General features: G+C 44.7%; 1 protein-coding gene across 16 annotated transcripts in view; it reads right to left on the bottom strand.

Moving 5' to 3' along the window:
* lrrfip1a (leucine rich repeat (in FLII) interacting protein 1a) overlaps nt 1-25451 on the bottom strand; it is a 42409-nt gene that overhangs the window by 7948 nt on the left and 9010 nt on the right. For 2 of the 16 annotated variants that reach the window (XM_076030540.1, XM_076030524.1), the window contains exons 2-23: nt 17522-17608; nt 13423-13440; nt 13240-13311; nt 11542-11583; nt 10606-10656; nt 9953-9988; nt 9199-9264; nt 9069-9113; nt 8893-8949; nt 7604-7666; nt 6413-6496; nt 5748-5810; nt 5088-5165; nt 4358-4456; nt 3896-3922; nt 3680-3805; nt 3262-3333; nt 2028-2198; nt 1813-1905; nt 1157-1249; nt 935-1027; nt 364-508 (exon numbers count right to left, since the gene is read on the bottom strand). In XM_076030540.1, coding sequence (XP_075886655.1) covers nt 364-508; nt 935-1027; nt 1157-1249; nt 1813-1905; nt 2028-2198; nt 3262-3333; nt 3680-3805; nt 3896-3922; nt 4358-4456; nt 5088-5165; nt 5748-5810; nt 6413-6496; nt 7604-7666; nt 8893-8949; nt 9069-9113; nt 9199-9264; nt 9953-9988; nt 10606-10656; nt 11542-11583; nt 13240-13311; nt 13423-13440; nt 17522-17608 — 1681 coding nt within the window. The remainder of the gene's footprint in view (nt 1-363; nt 509-934; nt 1028-1156; nt 1250-1812; nt 1906-2027; nt 2199-3261; nt 3334-3679; nt 3806-3895; nt 3923-4357; nt 4457-5087; nt 5166-5747; nt 5811-6412; nt 6497-7603; nt 7667-8892; nt 8950-9068; nt 9114-9198; nt 9265-9952; nt 9989-10605; nt 10657-11541; nt 11584-13239; nt 13312-13422; nt 13441-17521; nt 17609-25451) is intronic. The other 14 variants (XM_076030525.1, XM_076030526.1, XM_076030528.1 and 11 more) reach the window with 14 other exon arrangements.

Here is a 25451-nt window from a genome sequence, read left to right as displayed (position 1 = left end):
AACAGCACCGTCTGTGTTGACAGCGTCGGCAATGATTTGCAACTATTGTTAGTAGCCGAGTAAAACAGAAATGCAAGAGAAGCAAAAAACAAAACACAACAAAAAAAAAACCCAAACACTATTCTGTTAATAATAGACAACAAGACTTATGCCTTGAGATCAGTGAAGAAACGCCTCACAATCAGGCAAAAGCCTTCAAGTTCATTCCAAGGAAACAAACAAACAAAAAAATTCACTTCATTCATCACTTTTTTTTTCTTGCTCCGTTACTAGCATTGTAATGAAAGCGCTCTGAATGATTGGTGCCAAGCCATGCAGTAGGGCATTTGGGTTGTAGTCTCAAAGGAAATCTGTATGTTTTACCCAGCATGCTGTTGTTGCCCTCTGGTGGAGATGTGGGTGTGTCTGCAGTTGTCTGGGAGACTGGGTCGGCACCGGAGGAGTCGTCAACACCGACAGCGACGTCCCCGTTGATGTTTAGATCCGGCCCCAGTAAGATTCCATGTTTCTAGACACATGAAAAAGTCAAATGTTAACTCATAAACATTCTGACATATTAAAAAAAAATCAGGAAAATTACACTGAGGAATGTTGATACGTTGTTTTTTTTTAAAAAACAAGAACATAGACCAGGGGTGTGCAGACTTTTTGACTGGTGGGCCACAATAGGTTCTAAAACTTGACAGCGGGGCACGGGCAGGACCAGATGGATGGATGATATGCAGCTATGTCATGACTTACTGAGTATTTATATAATTTCTTCAAGTTCAACAGGCCGGATTAAAAAAAAGCTTAACGGGCTGTATTTGGCCCATGTCTGACATAGACTGTTTGCCGCAGGCATTGATAATAAAAACGTGATTTTGGAGATTTGCCTCACAGAGTGAGCTGCCGCACGCAGACTGACACGACATGGACACACAGACAAGGATACCTTCAGAACGTCTTTGAGCTTCACCACCTCTTCTCTGAGCTCGTCTCGCTCCACGCGGATGGCGTCTGTGTATTCTTTCTGTCGCTCTAAGGCCTGACCAGAGATCAGTGAAGGCAGGTGGAAAGTTTTGAAAGGGTTGAAAAGGAGTTAATTTCATGCAAAAGGAAAAGACTGAAAAGTTGTAAAACACTTGGGACACTAAAACGGCACGCCCCTCCGTACCCCAATTTTTTTATCCTTCCACTCCACCGTCTCCTGCAGGTCAGATATTTCCCTGACAAAACCTTCCTGCTTGTTGCGCAGCTGACGAATCTCCTGAACGGCAGGAAATGACAGTTTCAAGTGTTAGGAAGAGAAAACAAGAAGTAAAAGTAGGGCGTGCACATGTGATAACCAGTGTGGGAAATACCCGTCAATATCCGGGGCGGGGGGATTTGGGGGGCAGGACCCAATCGGCCTGATTGTTACTCAACACCAATGTAAATTTCTTTAAAATGTAGGAGGCCTATAATAACCTTACAATATTTCATGGATGCAAGCCATGACAGTCTACATAACAAAGACAGAAGACAAAGATGTGTCTTTAAGATCACATAAATAAATAAATAAATAAATAAATGTAGGTTTTTGAAAAATATGAGACCCCCTTTAATTTTGCTTTGAGGATTTCAGGGGGTCTCATTGGTTAATCAGGGATTCCGACAACCCCCTCCCCCCGATCTTCCAGACTCCCATGTATTTCACACACTGGTGGAAACAGAGCTGTGGAAAGGGGGCAAGGAGCCGCTTTAAAAAAGTGACAAATAAGGTGAGGGTGAAAGGTGAAAAGCAGCTTTTTGAGCACTTGAAGCTCAAACTCTTCGAGCACCAACACTCACATTGAGCAGCTCTTCACTTTGCTTCAGCGTTTCCTTCAATTCACTGAACTGGAACTGCAGCACACCGTGGGCGTGTTTCTCTCGTTCCAACTCCTGGCGGGGCGAGAGACCGTGAACGATGCATTTATTTATTTCGTGTTCAACTGTCAGTCAGCAGCCCGTCTTAGATGGTGTGTGTGTGTGTGTGTGTGTGTGTGTTTGTGAGTCAGCTCCACCTTGACTTTGTCGTCGTGTCCCCTTTGCGACTCGGACAGCATCTCCTCCAGCTCCATCAGCGAGTCCTTGAGCGTGTCCACCTGGTACATCAGGGTGCCCTTCTCGTTGTCCAGCTGAGCGTTGGACACCATGGCCTTGCGATACTTTTCCTCCACTTCGGCCAACGCATCCTGTTGGTAAAAAAATAAAAATACAAAATATATTGAACAGATGTGTGACTTGTGGACAAGATTTTTTTTTTTTTTTATGGTCTTTGTCAAAGCACTTGTGAGTAGAATTCCTTCAATTGCAAAAAGTTAGCGAGAAGTGACACGTCGGGACAGAAAAGACGGCAACATCCATGCTTTCGTCTCGAAGGGAAAAGAAACAACCAAGCCGAGCAGAAAGGTAATAGCAGGCCAGTCAAGATAATTAGCCGATGAATTGTACGATATATAATATATGAGGACAAGACAGGCGTTTCTCAACTGGTCGGCCGTGACTCAAAAGTGGGTTGTGGAGCCGTTTTGATTGGGTTGTCGTGGCTCAGTAGGCGTTTTTATTTTTTTCTTAAAGATTTTAAAAAATATATATATTCATAGAGAAAATGTTGGGAATTTATTTTGCCGGAAACACAATTTAATTCAATCATTTAAATCATTTATTGACTAGAACATGACAGAGAGTGCGCTAGCATTTCACGTTTGCAGAATAAATTTGGGTCACGACTTCATGACAAGGGAAAAAATGATGATGGTCCTGAGACTCCACCAGTTGAGAACCAGTGAACTCGACGGTGCACCCAGCAAGTTATTAACCACTGTGGTCTGTCACCTGGTTTGTCATTGTTTTCGGTTGTTTTATGTTTTTATTAATTTAGGACGGTAACATTTTCTTCTTCAGATTTTAATTTCACGGTGAAATATTCTTCAGCAATAAGACTGGGTCTGCTAATGCATTATTGTGCTATATTATCAGATAACTCGGTCTTTAAATGACGTCGACAATAATATTGCTTATCGCAATCATTTTTGGGACACTACGTCACTCAATAAAAATTCTTATCGTGACAGGACTGCAAATAATGAAAAGCCTTTGGAATGACCACATTAAAAAAAAATACAGTTTCTCGCATTTGCTCAAAATTACAAATATATATATTTTCAATTAATGCTCTAAAAAGGGGTTTTCCTCTCTGGTGAGAGTGCAGTCAACATAAACCACACCAGGTCAGACCCAAACTCCAGCTGGTACCTTGGCTTCTTTTAGGTTCTGCGTGTACTTGATTTCCACATCCTGAATCTGATCCTTCAGTTCGTGAATCTCCTGATGAAGAATGAAGCAGCGGATGGCGGGGAGGTGGAAGAGGAGGAGGAGCAGGAGAGGGTGGAGGTGAAGAAGGAGAAAGTGGAGAAGGAGGCGGCAACGGAGGAAGGGGAAGAGGGGGTTGTGGAGGAGGCAGAGGAGGAGGAGGGGGAGGAGGAGGAGGTGATGAAGGAGACAGTTTGGAGTAGTTGTTCACAGAGAGATGACAGAAGCAAAGACCTCACAGAGGAACCTTTACATTTCTTCGGTCAAGCACTCTGTGCTTCTTCTCCATATACAAAAGCTCTTAAAGAGCAGAAGAGAGTGAAGCCCCGCCCTCCCCGGGGGCCCTGTCCGCCTCCGTTACCTTGATTTCCCTCAGAGACGTCTCCGCGTCCAGAGTCAGGGCTGTCTCGCCGCTTCCTCTCCGCGAGGACGTGCCGCCCAGAGACGTGAGGGTCCCCGCCGTTAAGGAGGAAGCTGCTCGAGACCCCTGAGGAGGAGGAGAAATATCAAATGTTTTCAGCGTGACCTTTGGCCTCGAATTAAAAAGAAACAAGTGTGATAAAAGCTTCCCGTTTACCTTCTCAAGATAATCTCTGTCTTCCACCTGCAGAGACAAACACAAGACAATCAGCGCAAAGCCAAAACTCACAGGTGGGGGTGGCCACACACCAAGGTCGTCACCACGGGCTACATACACACTGTGCCGTTAATAAAAAGCAACAAGACAAACCCCAGTCGCCAGTGTTCCCACCTTCAAGTAGTTCATCGCACATGTTACTGTAAGAACTGAAAATCAAATAAATAACAAACACCTGCACAGCAAAACAATCCACTCGGGCAAACAACAGAAGGCCTCGCGTTAAACACACTGACTCATCCTTGCCACCAAAGTTGGTCGTCTCCAACAACCAGTTAAGAGTCAGACACAAACAACTCGCTTGCGTGGTATAACAACACACTAGCGAGCAGGAACGGGGGTGGGGGGGGGGGGGGGGTAGGCGATGCTCTCAGTGTGGGTCGGGCTCTCGGAGCGACTCACGTCGGGAAAGTCGGGAATAGTAACATCGTCCAGGTCGCGCGGGAGGCCGCTGCTGCTGGCTGCACTCCGCAAGAAACTGGCAACAGAGCCACAATTGTCCTGGAAGTGTCCAGCCACCAGGAGGCAGTACAGAGCAAAAAAAAAACAACAACAACAACAGGAGGTCAACAGATCTAATCTAATGATGGGATACAAATCCTGTGGTATCTGGATAAATTTGGTATTGAAACATTTTTCACACACACACACACACACACACACACACACACACACACACACACACACACACACACACTAAAATAAAATAATAAAACTTGTGTATATATGAATGGTGCCAGAACAGGAATGCCATTCACCACACTATCATATGATATGTGGTGATGAGGATGATATGACAGACATGATATTCAGTAATAACTTATTATTTCAATCAAATCAAGCCTGAAAGTATTTTTTGCAGAATAATCTGCTGAAAAAGAAGAAAACAAAAAAAGCCTGAAGGGAATCAAAAGAAGACTGAGGTATTTCTATTATTTTAGACTTTGCGCTACATGTTTCACCAGGGGCACCAAAGGGAAAAAGAGCAGGAAGTTATGCTATAAATGTGATGTTTTTTGGATTAATTTGGATGGATTAACATACGGGGAAGGTATTTTGACCTCAACTAAGCCGAAAAAAAGGGGAGGCCATTGAAGCCTGTAGCAGTGTGTCTGGGCAGTGGGGGGCTCACCACAGGGCTGGCCCGGGCTGAACTGGCCCGGGAGGAGGCTCTGGAGCTGGAGCTGCGATAGCTAGTGTAGTCTAGGGGCTGCAGAGGGAAACACATGTTATGCTTTCAGAGAGAAGCAAATCTCAATTTGAGGGACGGAAATCAAGCAAAGGAAAGCTGCTGAAGTTGACGTTTGCTAAAAGGTCTCACGTGATAATAAATATGTTTGCATATCCTGGGCTCTGGAGGAGGAGGGTTGCAGAATTAATTCTGCAAGAAACTATCCAGGAAAGATTGTGCTGAGCTAAAACCTTGTTTTGTTGACAGCACAGCTCATTATTCAATGAATTAGGTCCATTGTGTCTTCATTAGATATATACAATAATTAGCATTTTAATCATATATAGCTCATTATTGCTGACTCACGTTGGAAGTGGGAATTTTATATTGAGACCTTTCAAGGTGAGCTATGCAGAACATCCAGTGGCTAACAATTTGAAATCAACCAGCTCACTCTAATGCAGGAGCATCGCAACGAGCGCCAGTGAATGCTTTGCTCGGAAAAGTTGTCGAGAAAAAAAAAAGGGGGGGGGGGGCAAACTGCACACACGCAGCCCCTTTCGATTAGATCACAGCGGGTTTTAAACGTTAGCAAACAACAACAGACACGGAAAGTCTTACGTGAGAGGCGGAGCCGAGGCCTCGCCGCGACCCAGCGCAGACACCGTCGTCGTACAAGGAGCTCTGAGTGAGTGACAGAGACGCGAGGTCAACAGTCTGTCTCATCACGACCTCCGACCTCCGAGCTGGAGGGATGCACCAATGCCGTTTCTTCACAGAGCGAGTAAAGTACGAGCGCTTGCTTGACTTTCGTTTGTATTTTTCCACAGATGTTGTGTTATTTGAGCAACATTCGTCCGCGTGTTTTCCTAAAACGAGTTTCGCTGCAGTACACACACAAATTTAACAAAATTGTTACGATACCGTATATACAACTGGTATCGGTGTCGTAGTATCGGCACGTATTTTATGAGTACGATGAAGAGTACTCAATACTGGTATCGGTACCGATACCCGATACCGATATGGATGCATCTCTAGCTAACGCTCCGAGGAAGCTGCGAGCCATTCAGAGCGGAAGCGCTTGATTAAAACCACCAGGTGGCGTCGCTTGGCTTAAAAGGCAACACAGTTGCTGCCGGGTGAGCAGACCGAGTGGCCTTGGAGAGCTGCAGCGAAACAGGGGACCATTTCAAGGAGCGGCTGGTCGCTCTTCATTCGCTCACTTCTTCCCAGAAACGACAAAAGCCGTGGAGGAGAGCGGCAGAGCTGGTTGACATACGGACCTGGTAGCCATTGAAAGCTGAGCCGGCAGTCCTGCAGGAGGACAGAGCTTTGGAGCCGTACAAGTCAGAGGAAGCATAAGAGGCCTGCAGGTGGAGAAAAGGGAAGCAGGCAGCCCGAGCCAACAGCAGACAGTGAGAGATGGAAAGATAAGGACAGTGTTTAGACCACACGCATGCAGACACACACACACACACACACACACACGAGCTGCGATAGGCGAACTGCCCTTTCACGTTTATCTCCATTTATCTTGAGACTAAGCTGTGACTTGTTTGATAAACACCGTGAATCAGTAGGTTCCCAAAGTCACTCTCCCGTTTGAGCGTACGATGGTGAACACGCCTAGAAGAGCATTTCTCAACTGGTGGGTCGCGGCCCAAAAGTGCGTCACACAATTCAGTTCAATGATTTCAATAATGTATTTTCTCGAAATGATGGAAAGTGGGCTCGCGTTTTTTTTTTTTTTATCTTTGGGGGAATAAATTTGGGTCATGACTTCATGACAAGGAAAAAAAATGATGTGGGTCCTGAGACTCCACCAGTCGAGAACCACTGGTCTAGAACCCGACTGAACATCGAGTGTCGAATGCTTTGCAGCAGAAACAAAGCACAAACAAAAAAAATCAAAAAAAACAAAGGATGGCGACGTTAGCGCTAGATAGATAAGAGTGTGTCCCTGTGGCTTAGAGCCTGGCTAGCGACAGGATACCGTCATTACACATCCGTTCAATCTCACTCAGAGTTTAACAACAGCATAAACTGCACATCAATGCTTAACAGCAAAGAAGATTTGCAAAATGCTGCAAAATACACAATGCCATCCATCTTCTGCCTCCGCTACATCACCAACGTGGCGTTCACCGAGGGTGTGAAATGCCCAACATGTCCGACAGTCGCACTGTATTTTCAAACAGCCGTCAGTGTGAACCCACTGCACACTTATGCACTAATAATAAAGTGTTAAATGCAGACGTGTGCAATGTGGGATGTGCCTTTATAGCAGCGCCACCGTAACCAACCACAACAACTCACATCTATATAAGAGGCATGCTGCTGCACTATTTCTGTGTTATAGGTTTGCACACCGTAGCAGTAAAATGTTACACAAGTCTGATTTAGCATCTTGATTTTTCTGTTAACACAACAGCTTTGAGCACGGCACACCGTTAGTCACTTGCAGAGCGACCCACCAGCTGCAAGTCTAGTCTGGAGGCCCGGGACGGGCGGCCGCTGTCATCGCCGAGTCCGGAGCTCTGAGAGTCAAACAGCACACGGACTCAACATCATCCTCAACGACTCAATCTGCATTCAAACACGCTTCTTTGAGCAATTTAATACAGGTGCGAGTGAGGAGAGAACCTAAAGAGTGCAGGGTTGCACAACTGCTAGAATTAAAGCATGCTGCGTTTCCCCCTGACTGTTTTAAGTCGGTGTAATTCTTTATTTGTTGTTTCAAAGGTGTGAGAAATACTTTCAGATTTTTCCTACATTACATTATACAGCCGGGGAGGCACCAATCCCACTGTTTCACAGAACCAGGAGAGTACAAGTACCTGCATTTCAATGCTCACCGATAGCGATTACTTAATAAGGCCACTGCGCATTATAGAATTATTTTGATTTTTTTCCCCCCACAGATGTTCTTATTATTTGAACAACATTCCTCAGCATGTCATTCTAGAACAAGTTTCACTGCAGTACAAACACAAATTGTGAAATACAATACATATAAAACTGGTATCAGTATTTTGGTATTGGTATTTTATTTTACGAGTACAAGTAGAGTACTCAACCCCTGTATCGGCACCAATTCCCGATACTGGTATCGGTACAATTATAGTCGAATGATGAACCAAGAGCAGTATTTAGCCCTGTGTTCACAGCCTGCATATCAAAATATTGGGTTTCAGCTTCCCAATAACGGCAAAGCTTTGGTGGACATGTCTGGAGAGACACAAAAGCCACCAGTGGATGGGGCTGTTTCACTGTTGCTGGTGATGTCAAGAAGAGGAAGTCAAGGATGGACTCTTCCTATTTCTCTAAAGCAGCTGCAACCCAGAAGTGGGTCGCACAGCTGTTTTGATTGGGTCTGATTGGGCCTTTTTTTTTTTTTTTTTTTTTAAAAAAGGGATTTGAAAATATTAACACCTATAGGGGAAAATACCGGGCATTCATTTTGCAGGACGCACAGTTCAGTTCAATAATTTCAATAATGTCTTATCATGTGTATCAATAATACATTTTTATTTTTGCTGAATAAATTGGGGTCTCGACCTCATCATGAGGAAGAAAAGGATGATGAGAACCAGTCTAGAGTCCGTGACAGTGACGGATACGGTGCAAGCGAACACAAGTGAGTTAATGTTTGCACATCCCGATAGACTTTGACACTTTTGAAAGAGTGAACGTGAAAAAAAAGAAAAAAAAGAAAGAAAAGTGGCTGTGCGGCCACTGATCAGAAGGGGGCGACCAAACGCACCGTCAGATCGAGGCGGGAGGATCGAGACACTCGGCTCTCGTCGCTGAGTCTGGAGCTCTGACGGCGTGAGAAAGACCAGGGTCATGACTTTTGTGTGTGTGTGTGCGTGTGTGTTTGCAACACTGTGGCGTTGAACAACCAAAGCCAACGTTTAGCGTGCGATCAGCCAAACCGACCCTGCTGGACACGACGCTGTAGTCGTCGTCGTCGTAGCCGTTCCGCTGCGAACGAAGGAAGAAGAAAAAAAAAAAAAGTTTGTGCACTCGCTCGTCTCGCGCCGAGGCCCCGTTCAGCATCTTTACATACGTCTCTGTCTCGGTGCTTGTGTTTCTTCTTTTTCTTTGACTTCTTGTGCAGGTGTGCGGTCGAGTCCTTGGAGCGATAAACAGACAAAGATAAAAAAAAAAAAAAAAAAGGGGACAGAACCCCCCCCCCGACAACAGCCAATCAATGCGTGGTAGACGTATTAATCAAACAAGGAACAAGTGTGCGAATTACTGGTGGGTCCGAACACGGACGCACACTATGGAAAACCCCCCAGCAGAGTGCAGCACACACACAGCACACACACATGCACGCGCGCTGGATATTTCTGGATGGACTGAGTCAACAACCCGGGATCCAGTTCACCCACGAGAATGATTAACTGGGAGAATTTCTTTTCCCCACATTATTCAGGAACGAGACAGAAATGGCAGCTCAACATCCAGCGACACAGCAGTGCCTTGAACAGAGCAGATCTGCTCGTCAACATTAATAACAGCGACGACGACAACAACGACAACAAACGGCCGGTCAAGCACAAGAACTTCCACAACATCCGCGACGGCCAACCTCACGAGTTCACATTTCAGATGGTTTTAAAAAAAAAATTTTTTTAATCCGCAATCATGAGCTGTGATCCCAAACTCGCATGCAGGCGCCGGCTTCGCCACACAAAGTTCTTCTTAGTGCAAAAAACAATGATTAAACTGATCTGTTAGTCGAACAAATGTTCACACAGCACGAGGGCACTTAGAAATGGGGAGGCTTCACAAACCATCCCAGAGACGGCCCTTACCCCTCCGCCATGAGCTCCGATCGAGTCAAAGTCCGACTGAACACAACACAACACAACACAACACAACACACAACAGCGGCAACACAACATTACGCTTGAGATAAAATGTGCGATGAACTTCTTGTTTGTTGTTCTGAATTAAAAGAAAAGTGCTTCCCCTGCTCGCGAGCTGGGAACTCTGGTGAGGATCCGTGTGTGAAATACATTAAACCATGAGACCACCTGAAAGCCTCAAAGTATTTTTTCAAAAAAGTAAACATATGTATACTATACATTATCATCATGGTCATTCACCATCAATGGTCACTAAAATGTCTTGAAGATTAAGCTGTCTAATATTCAGTTTTTAGAAATATTATTCATCCATTTTTTTGGCCAAACGGAGCTTGTGCGTGTGTGTGTGTGTGTGTGTGTGTGTGTGTGTGTGCATGCTTATGTAGACTGTCATGGTTTGCATGCATGAAATATTGTAAGGTCATTATAGGCCTCCTGCATTCTAAGGACATTTAGATTGGTAATGGGTAACAATCAGGAGGAAGCTCTCCCACCCTGAATACTGGCAGGTATTTCACACACAGCCGTCACACTGACGTTCACCACGGACGGAGACTTATTCTACTTATTTTGAGAGTCTCATTTTGAGCGATACTGACCCGGACGCTGCCCCGGCTTCCGACTGACATCCGCTCATCTTCGTCCGAAAGCTGTGTGAGAGAGTGAAACATTGAAATGGACAGTTATTGTTGTTGTTTGTTTTTTTTTTTGGCAGAGTGAAAGAAATGTTTTGCTTTACACCACTCAAAAAAAGGAGACACCGATGGACGCCAACCTGTTGGGGAGAAGAGGTAGCGAAGGTGGCAAAAGTGCGATTTGGGAGATCAATTTGGCTAAAAATCTATCGAGTTTCCAATTGATTGCTTTTACGAAAAAATCAAGGCAACCCCAAAGAAAAGCAAAAAGCAATGTCATTTTTTTTTTTTTTTGTATCTTCAAGGACCTTTTTGTTGACTCTGGCACCCCATATGGACAAATGTGGTAGTAACACCACTGTCTGCTCTAGCCATGCTTTCATTTGCACTGTCAACGGCACATGTATGTGTGTTGGAGGCAAGCGAAATAGGGGAACAGAGGAATTGGTGACGCGTTGACGATCAGCAACGTCGACGTGCAAAGCCAACGTTCACCGTCATCGTGTAGAAGAAGTTGAGGCAACTGGAATTGGTTTCACTACCTTGAAAACGTTCCGCCCCCAAAAGGCTTCCTCACTTCTGCTTCAGCTTTTTCAGAACCGAAGAAGCCTTCTGGACGAGTGGCCAAACATCTGCAAGGTAGCAAAACCAGTCCAGTTGCCTCAACTGGACCCTTTTACACTAACATGACCTGGACGACATTGACAACCTTGACAGACATATTTCACTGTTGTCGTCCATACAGCTGAGCTACTGCAACATGAGTTAGTCATAACCTGAGCGCAGAGTCTGAGCTGGATTGGCCACCGCTAGGTTTGGTTCTTTTCAGTTTTCAGAGGTCAAAGAGTTGGATGACAAGAGCGGAAAGACGTGAGATGGAAGAGAGGGAGGGATACAAACCGTCTGAACACGCGAAGGATGTGAGTATCTCTCACTGTCCTCCTGGCGGGAGGGAAGGAGATGTGGAGGCGGAGAAGGGACGAGGCGAGGGTGGGTGGACAGAAATGAGACAGATGGAGGAGATGACAGAGGTCAGAGGTCGGCAGAATCACGCCAGACAAGACCATGCTTGGGCTCAACATGCAGTGGTCGCTATAGTTCCATTCTGAGATTTGGATTCGGTGATAGTGAAGTCGTCACCACGCCACGATTGTCCTAACCATGTGCTTCACGACATCAAACGCCTGATTAGTGGTGGGTGTCATTCAAAAAAAAAAAAAAATTAATACAATGCCAATTTTGGTACCAAAGTGGAGCCAAACTTGGGACTTTTTTTTTTTGGCTTATTGGTTGGCACACACAAAGATTTTCTTTCTTTGATGCGGAAATTTTTCACAGAAAGATGATTAATGTGTGGATATTTGGGCAGATGGGAGCATTTTGGGAGCGCAAACCATTGCTCATGCATGCCCACAAGCAACTCACAAATACAAACCAAATGGAATCATCCAGGGCTCCAATTCAGAAGTGTCTCCATAACAATGTAAATACACAGAGAAACGTGCTGCTCCTTTAACCCAACAAACAAACACACTCAGCACAAAAGGTTTGGGAGAAATTGGCTAGTAATAAAGTTGAGCTCATTTTTTTCATGGCCGCAAGTCAAACTCTGCAGCCCTACTGTTCTTCTCACCAATGCAGCGCCACTTAAGATGGTCTAACATTCCTTACTTTTGAGCTCATTTATTTTGTGCACAAAGTTGATCTCATATCTTGAGATAAACTCTTAGCTAACAATCGTGTGATTTGAATGTCACACAGTCAGAGTGCTAACTTTGCTGCATCCAGGTAGCAGCTGCGAGCTACAATTTCAATGTTCACGGAGGAGTGAGTGTTGCAGCAGATGTTTGCAGTGCCTCATTTTGCCTGCGCTGTCCCTGTATCTGCACGTGGCATGGATGTCAGTCTGATGATGGACTGGCTTGGTTTTGGGGAGAACTGGTGCTTTTTTGATGGAGATCTACCCAGAAGGAGCAGAGCATCAACGATCGCATACAGTGCATCATTTTCATTGGACACTGGCATCAATTTAGCAAACATCATAAAATACACGTGATACTAAAACAAGGAAAAACTGCTTCTATATAGGGTTACACAATGTTCACCAAACCCTCATGCTGGTTCAGTGTCCATGTGTGAGTGAATTAAAGGGGACACAAAATTGTGGTTAGTGAAATTACAAACAACACTCGCCCAATTATCCTGACCCCTGCAGTTAAAAGTGGGCAGCACAAAAACCTCAAACCAACTCAACTGACACATCTGAGTCAGTCCCATGCAGTCCAGAAGCACCAGCGGGACAGATGGCCACGCTGATCCAAAGCCAAACGGGCGCCTCACTCCTTTGAATAAGTGGATTACCATTAATGGCCAAGCTTTGATTCCTCATAAGCTGTTATTTTCTAAAAAAAAAAAAAAAAAAGGCTTAAAGGGAATTATCTAGAATTCAAAAAAAAAAAAAAAAAATTGGCCACGCGTGCTCCAAATGCTTTGGACAGATGGGGGGGGGGGGGGGGGGAAGCCTGCAAATGTGCACAGAGACACAGCAAACACATGCGGCGGTGTTTCGGGGTGACCACAGCTCCACTGTGACTGTACCATCCACTGTTCAATATCTCCCCACTTGCTGTCCGATCGCTCATCTAATCGCGCGTCCAAGCCGTAATATTTCTAAGAGGGGTACAAAGGGAAGGAAGGGAAATGTGGAAGCATTTAAACGTGCACCTGACATGGTGAGATGTTAACGATGCTTAATCCACACTGGAGGGAGGAGAGGCCTACCTTCTGCACCTGAAATATCTAAGCACCAGCCACCGAAGGAGGAGGTCAAAGATGGCAAACATGAAAAAAGAAAAAAAAAAGGGGGGGGGGAGAGGGGGAAGAAAAAGATACAATTTGGAATGAAAAGTGCAAGAAGTGAAAGTTAAACATGAAAAGAAATGCTTGAGGGAAACGACAGGAGCAAAAGGAATGTCCAGTTCACTGGAGATTCAGTCGGGACAGAGGTCAAAGAACCCTTTTTCCCATGATCCCTTTGGGTTGGTATCAGTGGCAGACAGCCAGTTTCTCAGAGTGGCTCCTGTTCCCATCACTGAGCTAAGGGATTCTTGCCATACATAACTGATCTTGGACCAGCGTGAAGGGCCAAATCAATGCTCATGTGCATTCACATGCAAGTTATATTGACTGAGAAAAGGAAAGTCGAGAGGACCCCGAAACAACGGACTTCCCTCCAGTCAGCAGATTTTGACTTCACCTCAATCTGAAATCTCACCCAGTTTATAACTCACTGACACCTTGCTAGACATCCCGGTGATTGCTTCTAATCCAAACAACCACTACGGATTTCAAAGGAAAGGAAGAATTCCGGCCAATGCCAAAGAAATCCCATTTCATGTTCGACTGCAATTTGTACACAAACATACGAAAAACACAACATCACATGGTGGATGGATACCTTCACTTTGAGCAAATTGGATTTCTTTATCGTCGAAGAAGAAGAAGAAGAAGAAGAAGAAGAAGAAGAAGAAGACCCTTGAAGTTTTACTGCGGATTCTGGTTTTGGCTATTTTTAGACATAAAGAAGCACTCCAACCTTTCGTCAATGGGAAGACTGAAAGCACACCCCACCCTGACTGATGATGAACTTTCCATCCCAGCAGTTAGCCCATTAATCCAGATTTGCTACTCTGGTCTCAGTTGTATGCTAGCCCAATGTGTGGATTTGGGATTCTGGCTCTCACTTGACACAAAGCAAACAAAACCGTGACTTTCAGGCCTTGAAAACAGCCGTCACAACTGAATAAGCATTTTTCTTCTGCAACAGACAAAACTATTTCAGATCTTCAGTTATCATCAGTTATCTTCTTCCGTCTTCGTACCTTCAAAAATAACATTGGAAATAGTCATGTCCGTTAAAAGAAGGAAAAAAATCGCATACGCCCTTCACAAATCAGTGCTGCTGGGTTGTCTCCCCTGTTCTTCTCCATGTTCCACTGGTCTTGATTTAAATGGCGAATACAGAATAGAATATAACAGAATACAATACATGTACTTTATTGATCCCACCAAATTGGGAAGCTACCCCGTTGCAGCACTGAAGTTGATTGACATAATTGCAGCAAAATGTAAGTGCAACAGATTAGGAAAAAAATACATGTAAGAATTTAAAGAAAAAAAATAGGAGTTGAGAAATTTAAAAGTACATGTGCTCAACGCTGTCCACACACACACACACACACACACACACACACACACACACACACACACAGCGTCAACAAATGGCGACGACCGACTGTTTTCTCCGTCTGGCCGACCAATTAGCGGGCGAGCCAGCAGCCGCCGTTAAGCTCACTCATCGAGTGACTTTACTCAACAATCGGCTTCCACCGCCCACCCCCGCCCACCACCACCCCGCCCCGCCCCACTCACCGAGCTCCTCTCCCTGATGGGAGGAGTTGGCGGGCGCACCGAGAGGGCGGCCCTCACACCCCTCCCCGCCACCCGACGCCCGGCCGTCCTGCTTCTTTCGGGGCGCCGGAGGAAAGTCGCATCGCCCGGGGACGGGGCTCAGCAGGCGGGACCCCGGCGGGGCATCTCGGGCAGCGGCAAAACGCTTGTGTTCACTGCTGGTTTGCGACCACGTCCGGCAATCCCGCGTTAAATCCCGTCTTCAGCGCGCGAGGAGACGTCCCGAGGAAACGGAGGCCCGTGCGGCCGTCCATCGCGTCAACCACCGGGACTGACTGACTGACTGATTGCTCTCCACCGGGCTGGAGCATCGAGCGCCGCACAACTGCTAAGCTACTTTAGAACTCGGCTGAAGGGGTTTAAGGGTCATGCACAGACAGACACACAAACACGCGCGCGCACACACCAGACTAATCTTAACAATGGTCGATAATCCCGTTGCATACGATCTGGTGCGTGTCTGTTTGTGCACGTGTGGACTGTTGACAATCACACACAGACACACACACACACACACACACACCAGTAGCGTCGCTTAAAAACTCAACAAAATTAAATAAAAGTGCTTATAAAAAAAGTTGAAATTTCTCTTGGTGGGACAAAGCGCAAATAAGTGAAATCAATCATTTTAAAATAGAATGAGATCAATTGCATTGACCCGATTGATCATTTTCATTAACTCTGTTTTTTCAGGCTCATTTGTAAGCATTATATATAATTATTATTAGAATTTCTTTTTTGCTCCAAATGAATATTACACCTGTCACGATGCAGGAAACAAAAATAAATGCTTCTATTCACACTTTTTTTTTTTAAGTTATTCATATGCGCAAAAATAGGAAAAGATCCTGATTTGTTTTGAATAAACTGTAAATGTTCCTTTAAATTTTTGTCATGTGACCGACTAAAGGTGACACTTTCTCCGGGTATGAATTAACTAGCCGTTGAACAAATCAGACACCTTTTTAAGAGTCTGTATAGTCATTCTCATTGTCATACTAAAGTTTTTAAAACAATCGTTCTTCTAAATATAGTGTAATTTTTGCTGCATGATGAAAGTTTTTTTCTTAATACAAACAACAAAAACTTAATGAATCCACAGGTCAGGAAAGAAAATTTTATGAAAAACAAAAATGATAGATTTTTTTTTTTTTAAAGCCTCTCTTGATAAAATAAATACAAATCCAGACAAACATTTTCTTGCGTTTAGCAAAAAAAAAAAGAAAACATTCCAACAGGTGGAGAACAGGAGGAGGATTTAAACCAAAGGCCATTTGCCATTATGTAATTAAAGTTCCAGAGGACTTAACCTCCGAAGGCCTCACAGAAAAATGATCTTTATGAGCTTAGTTTGGACAGGTGAGGACGGGAGCTCTGTTTGTGTGTATGGGGATTGCTGCGAGCTAAAAATAGCCGCGTGAGAAAGGTGTGGTGCAGATGAGAGGTGCTGTGCCAGACGGCAGGAGAACGGGTCTCCTTGCACAACCAGAGGGGTGACGGTCGGCGCTGAGGACGAGGGAGTCTCCTCCTGCCTGGGGTCTCTCGGTTCTGACTCGGGTTCTGACTCGGGTTCTGACTCGGGTTCTGACTCGGGTACCGACGGGTGAACGCTGATTTGGTTAAGGATGAGCTGCGCGTTTCACAGCTTTAATAGCTGGTTTTCTTGAGACAGCGTGTTTGGCTTCTGGGTAAAAATGTTCATTCAGCCACTGGGAAATCAGGGGCTGAATTTCAGAATGGAAGTCTTTGTTAATCCCACATGGGAGAAATTAGCATAATTACAGCAACAACACAGTGGAAAACAAAGGGAAATTATATTAATTAATAAGAAATAAAGAATTAAAATAAAAAATATTTACAGAGTAAGACAACAACAGAAACAGGTCATGTGATCCAGGGAGGTTCAATAATGACATCAGATCACAAAGCTGATTTGAGGAATTATGCATTCATTCATGCACAAGTCAAATCCCATTTCAACCTTGACGTGTTTATTTCACCATGTTTATGAGCCCTGGCCAACAGGACTTAGCAGGTCCGGCTTAAGAGCATAAGACAATTTTGACAGGATGTGCTTTTTCAGTTGCAAAGGAGCAGCCAAGGACCGTCAACAAGACAGCGGAAATCCTCTTATGACAGTTGCAAGTCCAATTATTGAGCACCGTGGAGGACAATACAGCACCTCGGGTTGCAAAGTTTTTTTTAATTGTCAAGGATTTTTTTTTTTAACGCGGTTTTAGATATGTAAATAATTTGTCTATTCATTTTATTTCCATTGCACTTTTTAATTCACTCTTTGCAATGCATGTCCTGCTTTAATCATGCAAATTTCCCCCGGTGTGGGATAAATAAAGGCATTGCTGTTCTTCTTATTATTGTAATGAATCAGTGTATCTACTTTCATACGCACCTCTTTCTGTTGCCTCTCCAGCTCCTTCATGCGGATCTCCCTGGCCTCCGCCCTGGCTGCCCTCTTGGCCGCCAGTCTGGCCTCGGCCTGAGAGACAGACAGATAGAGGAAAAGGTGACAGGAAGGACAGAAGAGGAGAGGGGGACAAGAGAAGTGAGACATTGGGGCCCACAGAGCAGCGCTAAACTTGTAAAAAAAAAATAAAATAAAGAAGTTAGAGCAGAGTTCAAATTCCTGGTGAGAAGCGTTAGAAATCAGGAAGTAAATCAATGGTGGATGGACTTGAGCAAAGTGTCCCTGAGAGGAACTCATATTAAAATGTCATTCAAACCACTCATCCTGAATCTCGGGGAATACGCGACTTTAGCCCTTTGTTTATATGCTCCTGCAAAAACACCGGCTTCTATGTGGCGACCGGTTCTCTAATGAGGCAACGAAGCCTTCAAAACTGCTTCTTCTCCACTTGGAGACCGGACACCTGCATTAAAAGTCCAGCAGCCTTTGGAGGATTTTGAAGGAAAAAAAAAACTACGTTACTCACGTTATGCTGTTGTCGCGACGCTAATCAAGTTGAAAACGAGTACACCGTGGATTCACGATTATTGTCATATTTAGAAAATACCAGTTTTCATGCCAGTCCATGAAAACTGGATTTCTTTATCGTCGAAGTCGAAGTCGAAGAAGAAGAAGAAGAAGAAGAAGAAGAACTTGGAAGTTTGAAGTTTGAAGAAAAGGGGCCATTGTGAGGGCAACAAGTCCCAAAACATTTGAGAGGACTTGGAGGTGAGTGATGATTTCACGCTCTTCACACCGCCGAGGGGATGACAGGCACTGGTCTGTAAACACACCTCAGCGGGTGACCTGTGACCGCTGAGTGAATGTCACAGCGTGTTTGTTTAGTGACAACTCTTAACACTAGCGATGCACCGATACCGATTTTCTTTCTTTTTTTTTTTTTACAGTGCGAGCAGCGTTCGAGTGCTTGCATCTCAGTGCTCACTTGATAGCGACGCAGTGTACTTAACAAGGCCATTACACATTATGGAATTACAGTGGTCCCTCACTGTAACGCGGTTCACCTTTCGCGGCTTCGCGGATTTTTTTGTTGTTGTAATTTTGCATGCTTTTTTTTTTTTACAGCGTACAGTATGAATGCGCATTGTGTTCGGCGTTCCTGATTGGCTAAAGGACCGTGTGTGCTAAGTGTGTGCTTAGGGGTTTTTACGGCTTCAAACATGGATCATAATTGTAAAAAATAAAGCTGATTACTTGGCGGAGTTCGTCGACTAGAACGTATCCCCCGCGATAAACGAGGGACCACTGTACTTTGTTTTCCACAGATGTTCTGTTATTTGAAGAACATTCATCAGCACGTTTTTTTCCAGAACAAATTTCCCTGGAGTACAAACACTAATTTCACAAAATTGTCATATAAATGCATATAACTGGTATCGATGTTCAGGTATCGGCACATATTTCACAACTACGAGTGGAGCACTCAGCCCCGGTATCGGTCCAGATACCCGACACTGGTATCGGTACTGGCGCACCTCCACTTGAAAGCCAGCCGAGCGTTGAGCCGCAACACTGTGTAAATGCGTTGCATGTATTTCTGCTCCGGTGTTTGTTTGCGGGCGCTGCCTCTGCTGCTCCGCTCAGCTCAGCTCAGCACTGGGCCACGGCGCCCGGCCGTTTCCTTAAAAGGAGCTCTCACACACAGCGCAGTGTGTGTGTGTGTGTGTGTGTGTGTGTGTGTGTGTGTGTGTGTGTGTGTGTGAGAGCCTGTGTGTGCAAGCATTTCCTTCCTCCGACTCCTCTGTGGCAGGCGACCGTGCGGTTGTCGTGCAGCGTGTTGTGCAGCGCGTTGGCCTCTAGGCGGGGCCGCTGAAGCCACTCCCACCCTGGCACACTAATGTCTCCTCCCAGAATAAGTCGCAGCGAGCGGCCGAGAGACGGGCAGAGACAAAGAGCGAGTCGGCTTTTTGATTTTCAAGAGGAGAAAAATCCTCAGCATCTTTAGAACCATGAACACGTGATTCAAATGAATCGTTCTTTATTTCATCACAAAAAGGCACGACACACAGTGTAAAAACCCCAGAGTTTGTCTGCGAATGACCACACAGGTTTCACACAGTCGCGCTCCAGTTACAACTCATTTTTTCTCAACGTTTGTCCGTAAGATTTGTCTTCCGTCCACCTTCTATTCCTGCAAAGTTTAAACACCAGGCAGCAACCGTTTGCCCGTCTTTCAAACTTCATTTCCAAAGGCAGTTCAAACAGCATTCCTGAATACTTCCTTTTTTTTTTTTTTTTTTTTTTTTTTAAGAGAGATAATTACTCCGGAAAACTCTGCAGACCTTGCAGGGGAAAAAAATGCTTATTTTTACAGCTTCCTGCCTCTACGTGGTTGAAAGGGGACAAACACTAGGCGGTCTCCGGGGGCAGAGCCAAGACTTGCTGGGGGTGGTTCCACTAACCGGGGAGCAGTCTCAGCAAGGTGTCTTTTTTTTCCTCCGACTCCATAGTCTGGAGTCTGACTGACTCCACTGACTGTATAGTGGCCTAGATCAGCGGTCCCTGGACTGGTACTGGTCAATGGGTCACTTGGTAACCGGGCGGCACAGAAAGAATAGCTGACTTCCTTGATATTTATTATCAGAGTCTGAACAATTTTATTTTGAAAAATGACTGGATTCTCTTCATGACATCCATCTATGGCTCAACTGTTGACGCATGTCGAGGCGCTCGTCTCGGTCACGTGACTCGTTACCGCTCGATTAAAGCCACGAGCCAGCGAGCCAGCCTAGCAACATGAGTGAAACAAACGCAACATTTAACAGACAATACCAGGAGTCCCACGACCAACACGGATTTTTATCTAGACGCAAAATTCCCGCGCAACAAGACCACACTCTGCTTAACATGCGGCGACCGCCTCTCTAATGAGGCAACGAAGCCTTCAAAACTGCTTTGACCCTGAGAGGCCGAGCACCCTGCATTAAAAGACCAGCAGCCTTCGGAGTATCGAGAGAGAGAGAGAAAAAAAAGCGTACATTACTCATGTAATGTTGTTGTCGCCACGTTAAGAGGACGCTGCTAAAAAAAAAAAAAAAAATTTTTACAATTTTTTACAAACATTTATTATTATATTTAGAAAATACCACACTTTTCATACCGGTCCCTGAAAATAAACTTTAAACCAGGCTGTGGTGCAAAAAAGGGGCACTGACCTAGATCGTCTCGAGAGAACGTTGGTAATAATACGGTCCATTTGAAAAAAACAACGGCAATGTTTTACACCTATTTTACTGATTGTTTTTTAAAGAGCGCCTTGCATGGCACGGCAAACTGAAAAGTCCTCGACTCCGAAATGAATCGTGACCATTGGAGGTTTCCAACCTGCCCTCGCTCTGTTGCACTTTAACTGCTGCTTTAATGGAGGCGATGCTTTATCTCGGACCTTTTCTTTAGCTTGCGATAGAATTTCAGTGGAGCCTGCAGACAAACTTACATAATGGCCATCTGCCTCGACTCTCTCTCTCTCTCTCTCTCTCTCTCTCTCTCTCTCTCTCTCTCTCTCTCTCTCTCTCTCTCTCTCTCTCTCTCTCTCTCTCTCTCTCTCTCTCTCTCTCTCTCTCTCTCTCTCTCTCTCTCTCTTTCTCTCTCTCTCTCTCTCTTCAAAAGAGACTTAGTGGTACAGAAATGATGGGAAAAAAGAATGTGAGAACTACTGGCTGGTAAAGATGCTTCTTACCCTACGGGGAGGTGTGTGTGTGTGTGTGTGTGTGTGTGTGTGTGTGTGTGTGTGTGTGTGTGTGTGTGTGTGTGGCAGCCACATCCTTCTGCAGAGGAGACTGCTGGAGTCACACTTCAATCTCTAATCAAGGTCTGTGGCAAGAGGAGGGCTGATGAGGGCCGATGAGGGCGAGATGTTCCAGGAACAGTCTGGATTGATTGCTGCTCTCCTTGTGAGCCACTCACAGACTGAATGCCGGGAGGCCATTTCCTCTCCCTGTTGTCCCTGAGAGTTTTCTTTCCTGGGCAATGGGACCAAAAACACGTCCCAGCTGTCCTTCAATTGAACATATTTGTTTAACCATTTTTGGAGATATGCAAGGAGGACCAGAAACTGAAAGCAATTCAATTTTGTGGACTGGATTTCTTATTGTTTGGACTCGTTGGCACTGTATGATCATGTTTGTATGACACGTGATGGATGCACACGAATGAACCTGCACTTTTTTTTATATGCTCCTTCAAAAAAAAAATCAATAAAACAGTAAACAATAAGGTAAACATAATTGTTCTTTCATCAATCACGAGGTGACCAAGTCAAGTCAAGTCGTATGAAGTCATAGGCTGCGTCTCAATTCAGGGTCTGCATCCTTCGAAGGAAGCGTCCTCCTTCTGAAGGAAGCGTCCTCCCAAGGACCCGGCCGAGAAGGACGAACCCAAACCCCGCCTCCCCGGTAACCACACGGGACGGTCTCGCCTTCGGCGTATTTCCTGGTTGCGTCACCGCCGTTCCCTCCTGCTGGCCAACCCCGGAAGTGACATTTTTATAGCATCAAGCTAACCATTGGTTCACCATGTAACGATGGCGTTGGATGTTGAAATAAGTAAAAACCCTACGTTAAAAACTGAATATTTTATGTGAAACTTCAATACTTAAATTTATACGTTGTGTCTTTGCCAGTAGATGGCGCTAATTTCAGCTGACTTCCCAGGATCCCAGGATGCTTTGCAGCATCACGCTAAGCATCCTGGGATACAGAAGGACGCGAAGGATTGCCATTTTTTGCCACTTTTGGGAATTGGGACAAGCCTTCGCGCAGTGCTATGACGCAACTTCCTTTCAAATGCAGGCTCCGCAGGATGCAGACCCTGAATTGAGACACAGCCATAGTGGAACATGACGTGCCTCTGGTATCGGGAGGGTTCCAACTCTTTTTTTTTTTTTTGCCATTGTGTTTGCTCCTAAAAAAAAAAAAAGTCTTTCAAACTGTGGGAAGTTACCACAGTGTGAGAGCACAAAAGCCAACCACACCACCGAATGCAATGAGTGCCAAGAAATGCAGACAATCATATCGTATTGAAGTAGTCTTTCCGGTGAGGGTGAGTAGCATGTTGTGCAACACCCTTTCAAATACCAGGAAGTAGCACAACTCAGCCAAAAAACAGCTGGTGGACTGAAACCAAAAAACACCAGGCCATATACTGACTTGCACAATAGGTACCAAAGCCTGCATCCGTTAAAAAAAAGAAAAGAAAAAAAAAGCAACAAAGACAGATTTGAAATGATTCCAATTACTTTTACACAATGTGGGACATTAACTAGCAGCAACAGCATAATTTATAACTCCATATTCCGGGATATTGCCAAGCTACAACAGCGTTTCTAAACTTGTGGGTCTAGAATAACTTTTTTTTGGTTGCAATTTACAGGCACTGCAGTGTAAACATGCCTTACAGACGCTCCTATTGTGAGAAATGGACTTTCTCAGCTCTTGAACGTGTCTTTTTGCATCACTGGCAATCCAACAAACACACTGTACAAAACAAGTCAACTTGTGCATTTGGAGACTGGCTGGCCTCTCCGATTCACCGAGACATTCTTTACCTTCCATGCCGCAAGTCGAGCTGAGTTTGACAGTAACGCCTCTGCAGACTTTCCTTTCAAACGTTGGTGACTCGAGCTGGTAGCCATTTTCTTCGCTAGCTAGTGCTAGCATTGAGCGGCTAGCAGCAATGTAAAAACTCACACAGGATATATTTTGTTTGATAGATGCTTGTATCTAAATAGGCCAAAGGACAGGAGCACACATTTGCCCCCTTGCAACATCTATTTATAACGACCTACATGCTTTCGAGTTCTATCAAAACTGTTCTAATTCAGTTCTCTCCTAAAAGAGTGTCTGTTCTCCAGAGAGCCGAGGAGCTGGGTCAATTGTTAAATTGTCAAATTGGGTACCGTGGAGCTTCAACACCGTACATGAAGGTAGGTGTGCGTCATTTCCTGTATAATCCCTTCATTCATTAGACATGTGTGCGTTCACACCAGCCCGTTTCAATCGGATTCTAGTTTTCTTGGAACGTCCTCAACACCTGCTACCCATTCCAACTCTGATGAGGGTCAAAGAGGCGAACTCTGGTCCACCTATAAAGGCAGGCCTCGAGCGGCCCAGAGTGAACCAAATGCAGGAATTGGACGACTACAATGGTTCTCAACTGGTGGAGTCTCAGTCTTCAATTTGTTTTCCTTCTCACGAAATCGCGACCCAAATTTATTCCACAAAAAATAAAAACGCTAGCCCACTTTCTATCATGTCTAGTCAATAAATCATTGAAATTATTGTTGAATTGAATTGTGTGTCCTACAAAATAAATGCCCAACATTTTATCTATAAATATATATATATTTTAAAATGCCTTTAAAATGGGCATCATGGATTCAGAAAATCTACACAAACACGTCACATGTGATGTGCAAAGCTTTATTGCTCACTGAGGGTCTTCCATTTTTTCCTTTGGTGATTCTTCATTCAGTGCGACACTGAGAGGAGAGACCACCGGGCTGTTGGGATTTCCCATCCTTTTTTTTCCCCTCCTACATTCCCAACGAGAAAATCCACACAATGAGGTGACTACAGATGCTGCTGCACCTGGCTCCTGTCTGGTCATCGCTTCAGATTGCTGACGAGCTAGCAGAGGCAGGCATGGGCAAACTACGGCCTGTCAAGCTTTTTAATCCGGCCTGCCAAACTTGAAAAAATGATATTAATAGTCAGTAAGTCAATTTCTTCAGTGTTTAGAGTGATTTTTAATTAAAGAGCTGAACACCGTTGGGCTTCAAAGACACATATTTTGTTGTAACTTTGCTTTGCAGCCCACCAGTCAAACAGTTTGCTCACCCCTGGCGTAACACTTCAAAAAAAAATTTTAATTGTGAACAATCAGCCAGCCACATCCTGATCCCTAAACGTACAGAATGTGACTGGCATAACTCTGCTTACCCAGTCCATGGGTAAGTTGGGTGGTTCTATGTGGTTCTAGGGCAAAGGCGGGCAAACTACGGGCCGCGGGCCACAGTCGGCCCGCCGGTCTGTTTAATCCAGCCCGCCAAATATTGACAGAATTGCCCAAATCGCATCATGATTACGACCGCATTCATTTGAACTGGTCCTGTAATGCCTGGCATCCCACTCAGCGGCTCATTCGCCTTATTTCCAAGCACCGTATTCAAATAAAACACCGGTGAAACAAAACTCTTCTGTCCGTCCCAACTGTGTCTCCAAGTATCGCTGTGTGTAAAAAAAGAAAAATAATAATAATAATAAACCAAACTGCTGGTATCATACAAAATGCAGGTATTTAAAGTATACCTGCATTTTGTTCATCGTACTTTCAGATTTAAAGTGAGCTCTGCTTTATTATTTGACAGCTGAACTGAACAGTGATGAAGCTGATACGTCACGTTGAAGTTTCACAGTAATACACAGCGCATAGAAAAAGGCGGTGGATCCGGTGGATTTTCATTATAATATACAATGTGCTGGATTTTGGTTTTCTATGTGCTGGATTTTAACTGTGAAATGTCAACGGCTTCAACACTGGCTGTGACTGTTCGGCTGTCAAGCAATAAAGCAGATTTCACTCTAAAATCTGAAACCATGATGAACAAAATGCATGTATACATTAAATACCTGTATGATACCAGCAGTTCGGATTATTATTATTTTTCTTTTTTTACACAGAGCAATTTTTAATGTGTTGGAAAAGTTTGACAGAAACAATGCCGGAGCTATAATAAGACGGCAGATGCGTGTTTGCAGAAGTAAAAAACGAGCATAAGAGCCGACGAATCAGCTGGCAGCAGCGAGACGTGCTCGAATGTCGCGATTGAGCAGACGCTTACGATAAACGCAGCGAT

Source organism: Nelusetta ayraudi, unplaced genomic scaffold (assembly GCF_046127955.1).
Source record: "Nelusetta ayraudi isolate G7.1 ecotype Tasmania unplaced genomic scaffold, CSIRO-AGI_Nayr_v1 ptg000028l, whole genome shotgun sequence".
Lineage (NCBI taxonomy): Eukaryota > Metazoa > Chordata > Actinopteri > Tetraodontiformes > Monacanthidae > Nelusetta > Nelusetta ayraudi.
The sequence above is the reverse complement of the archived record's forward strand: the minus strand, read 5'-3'. Positions and strand labels throughout refer to the sequence as shown.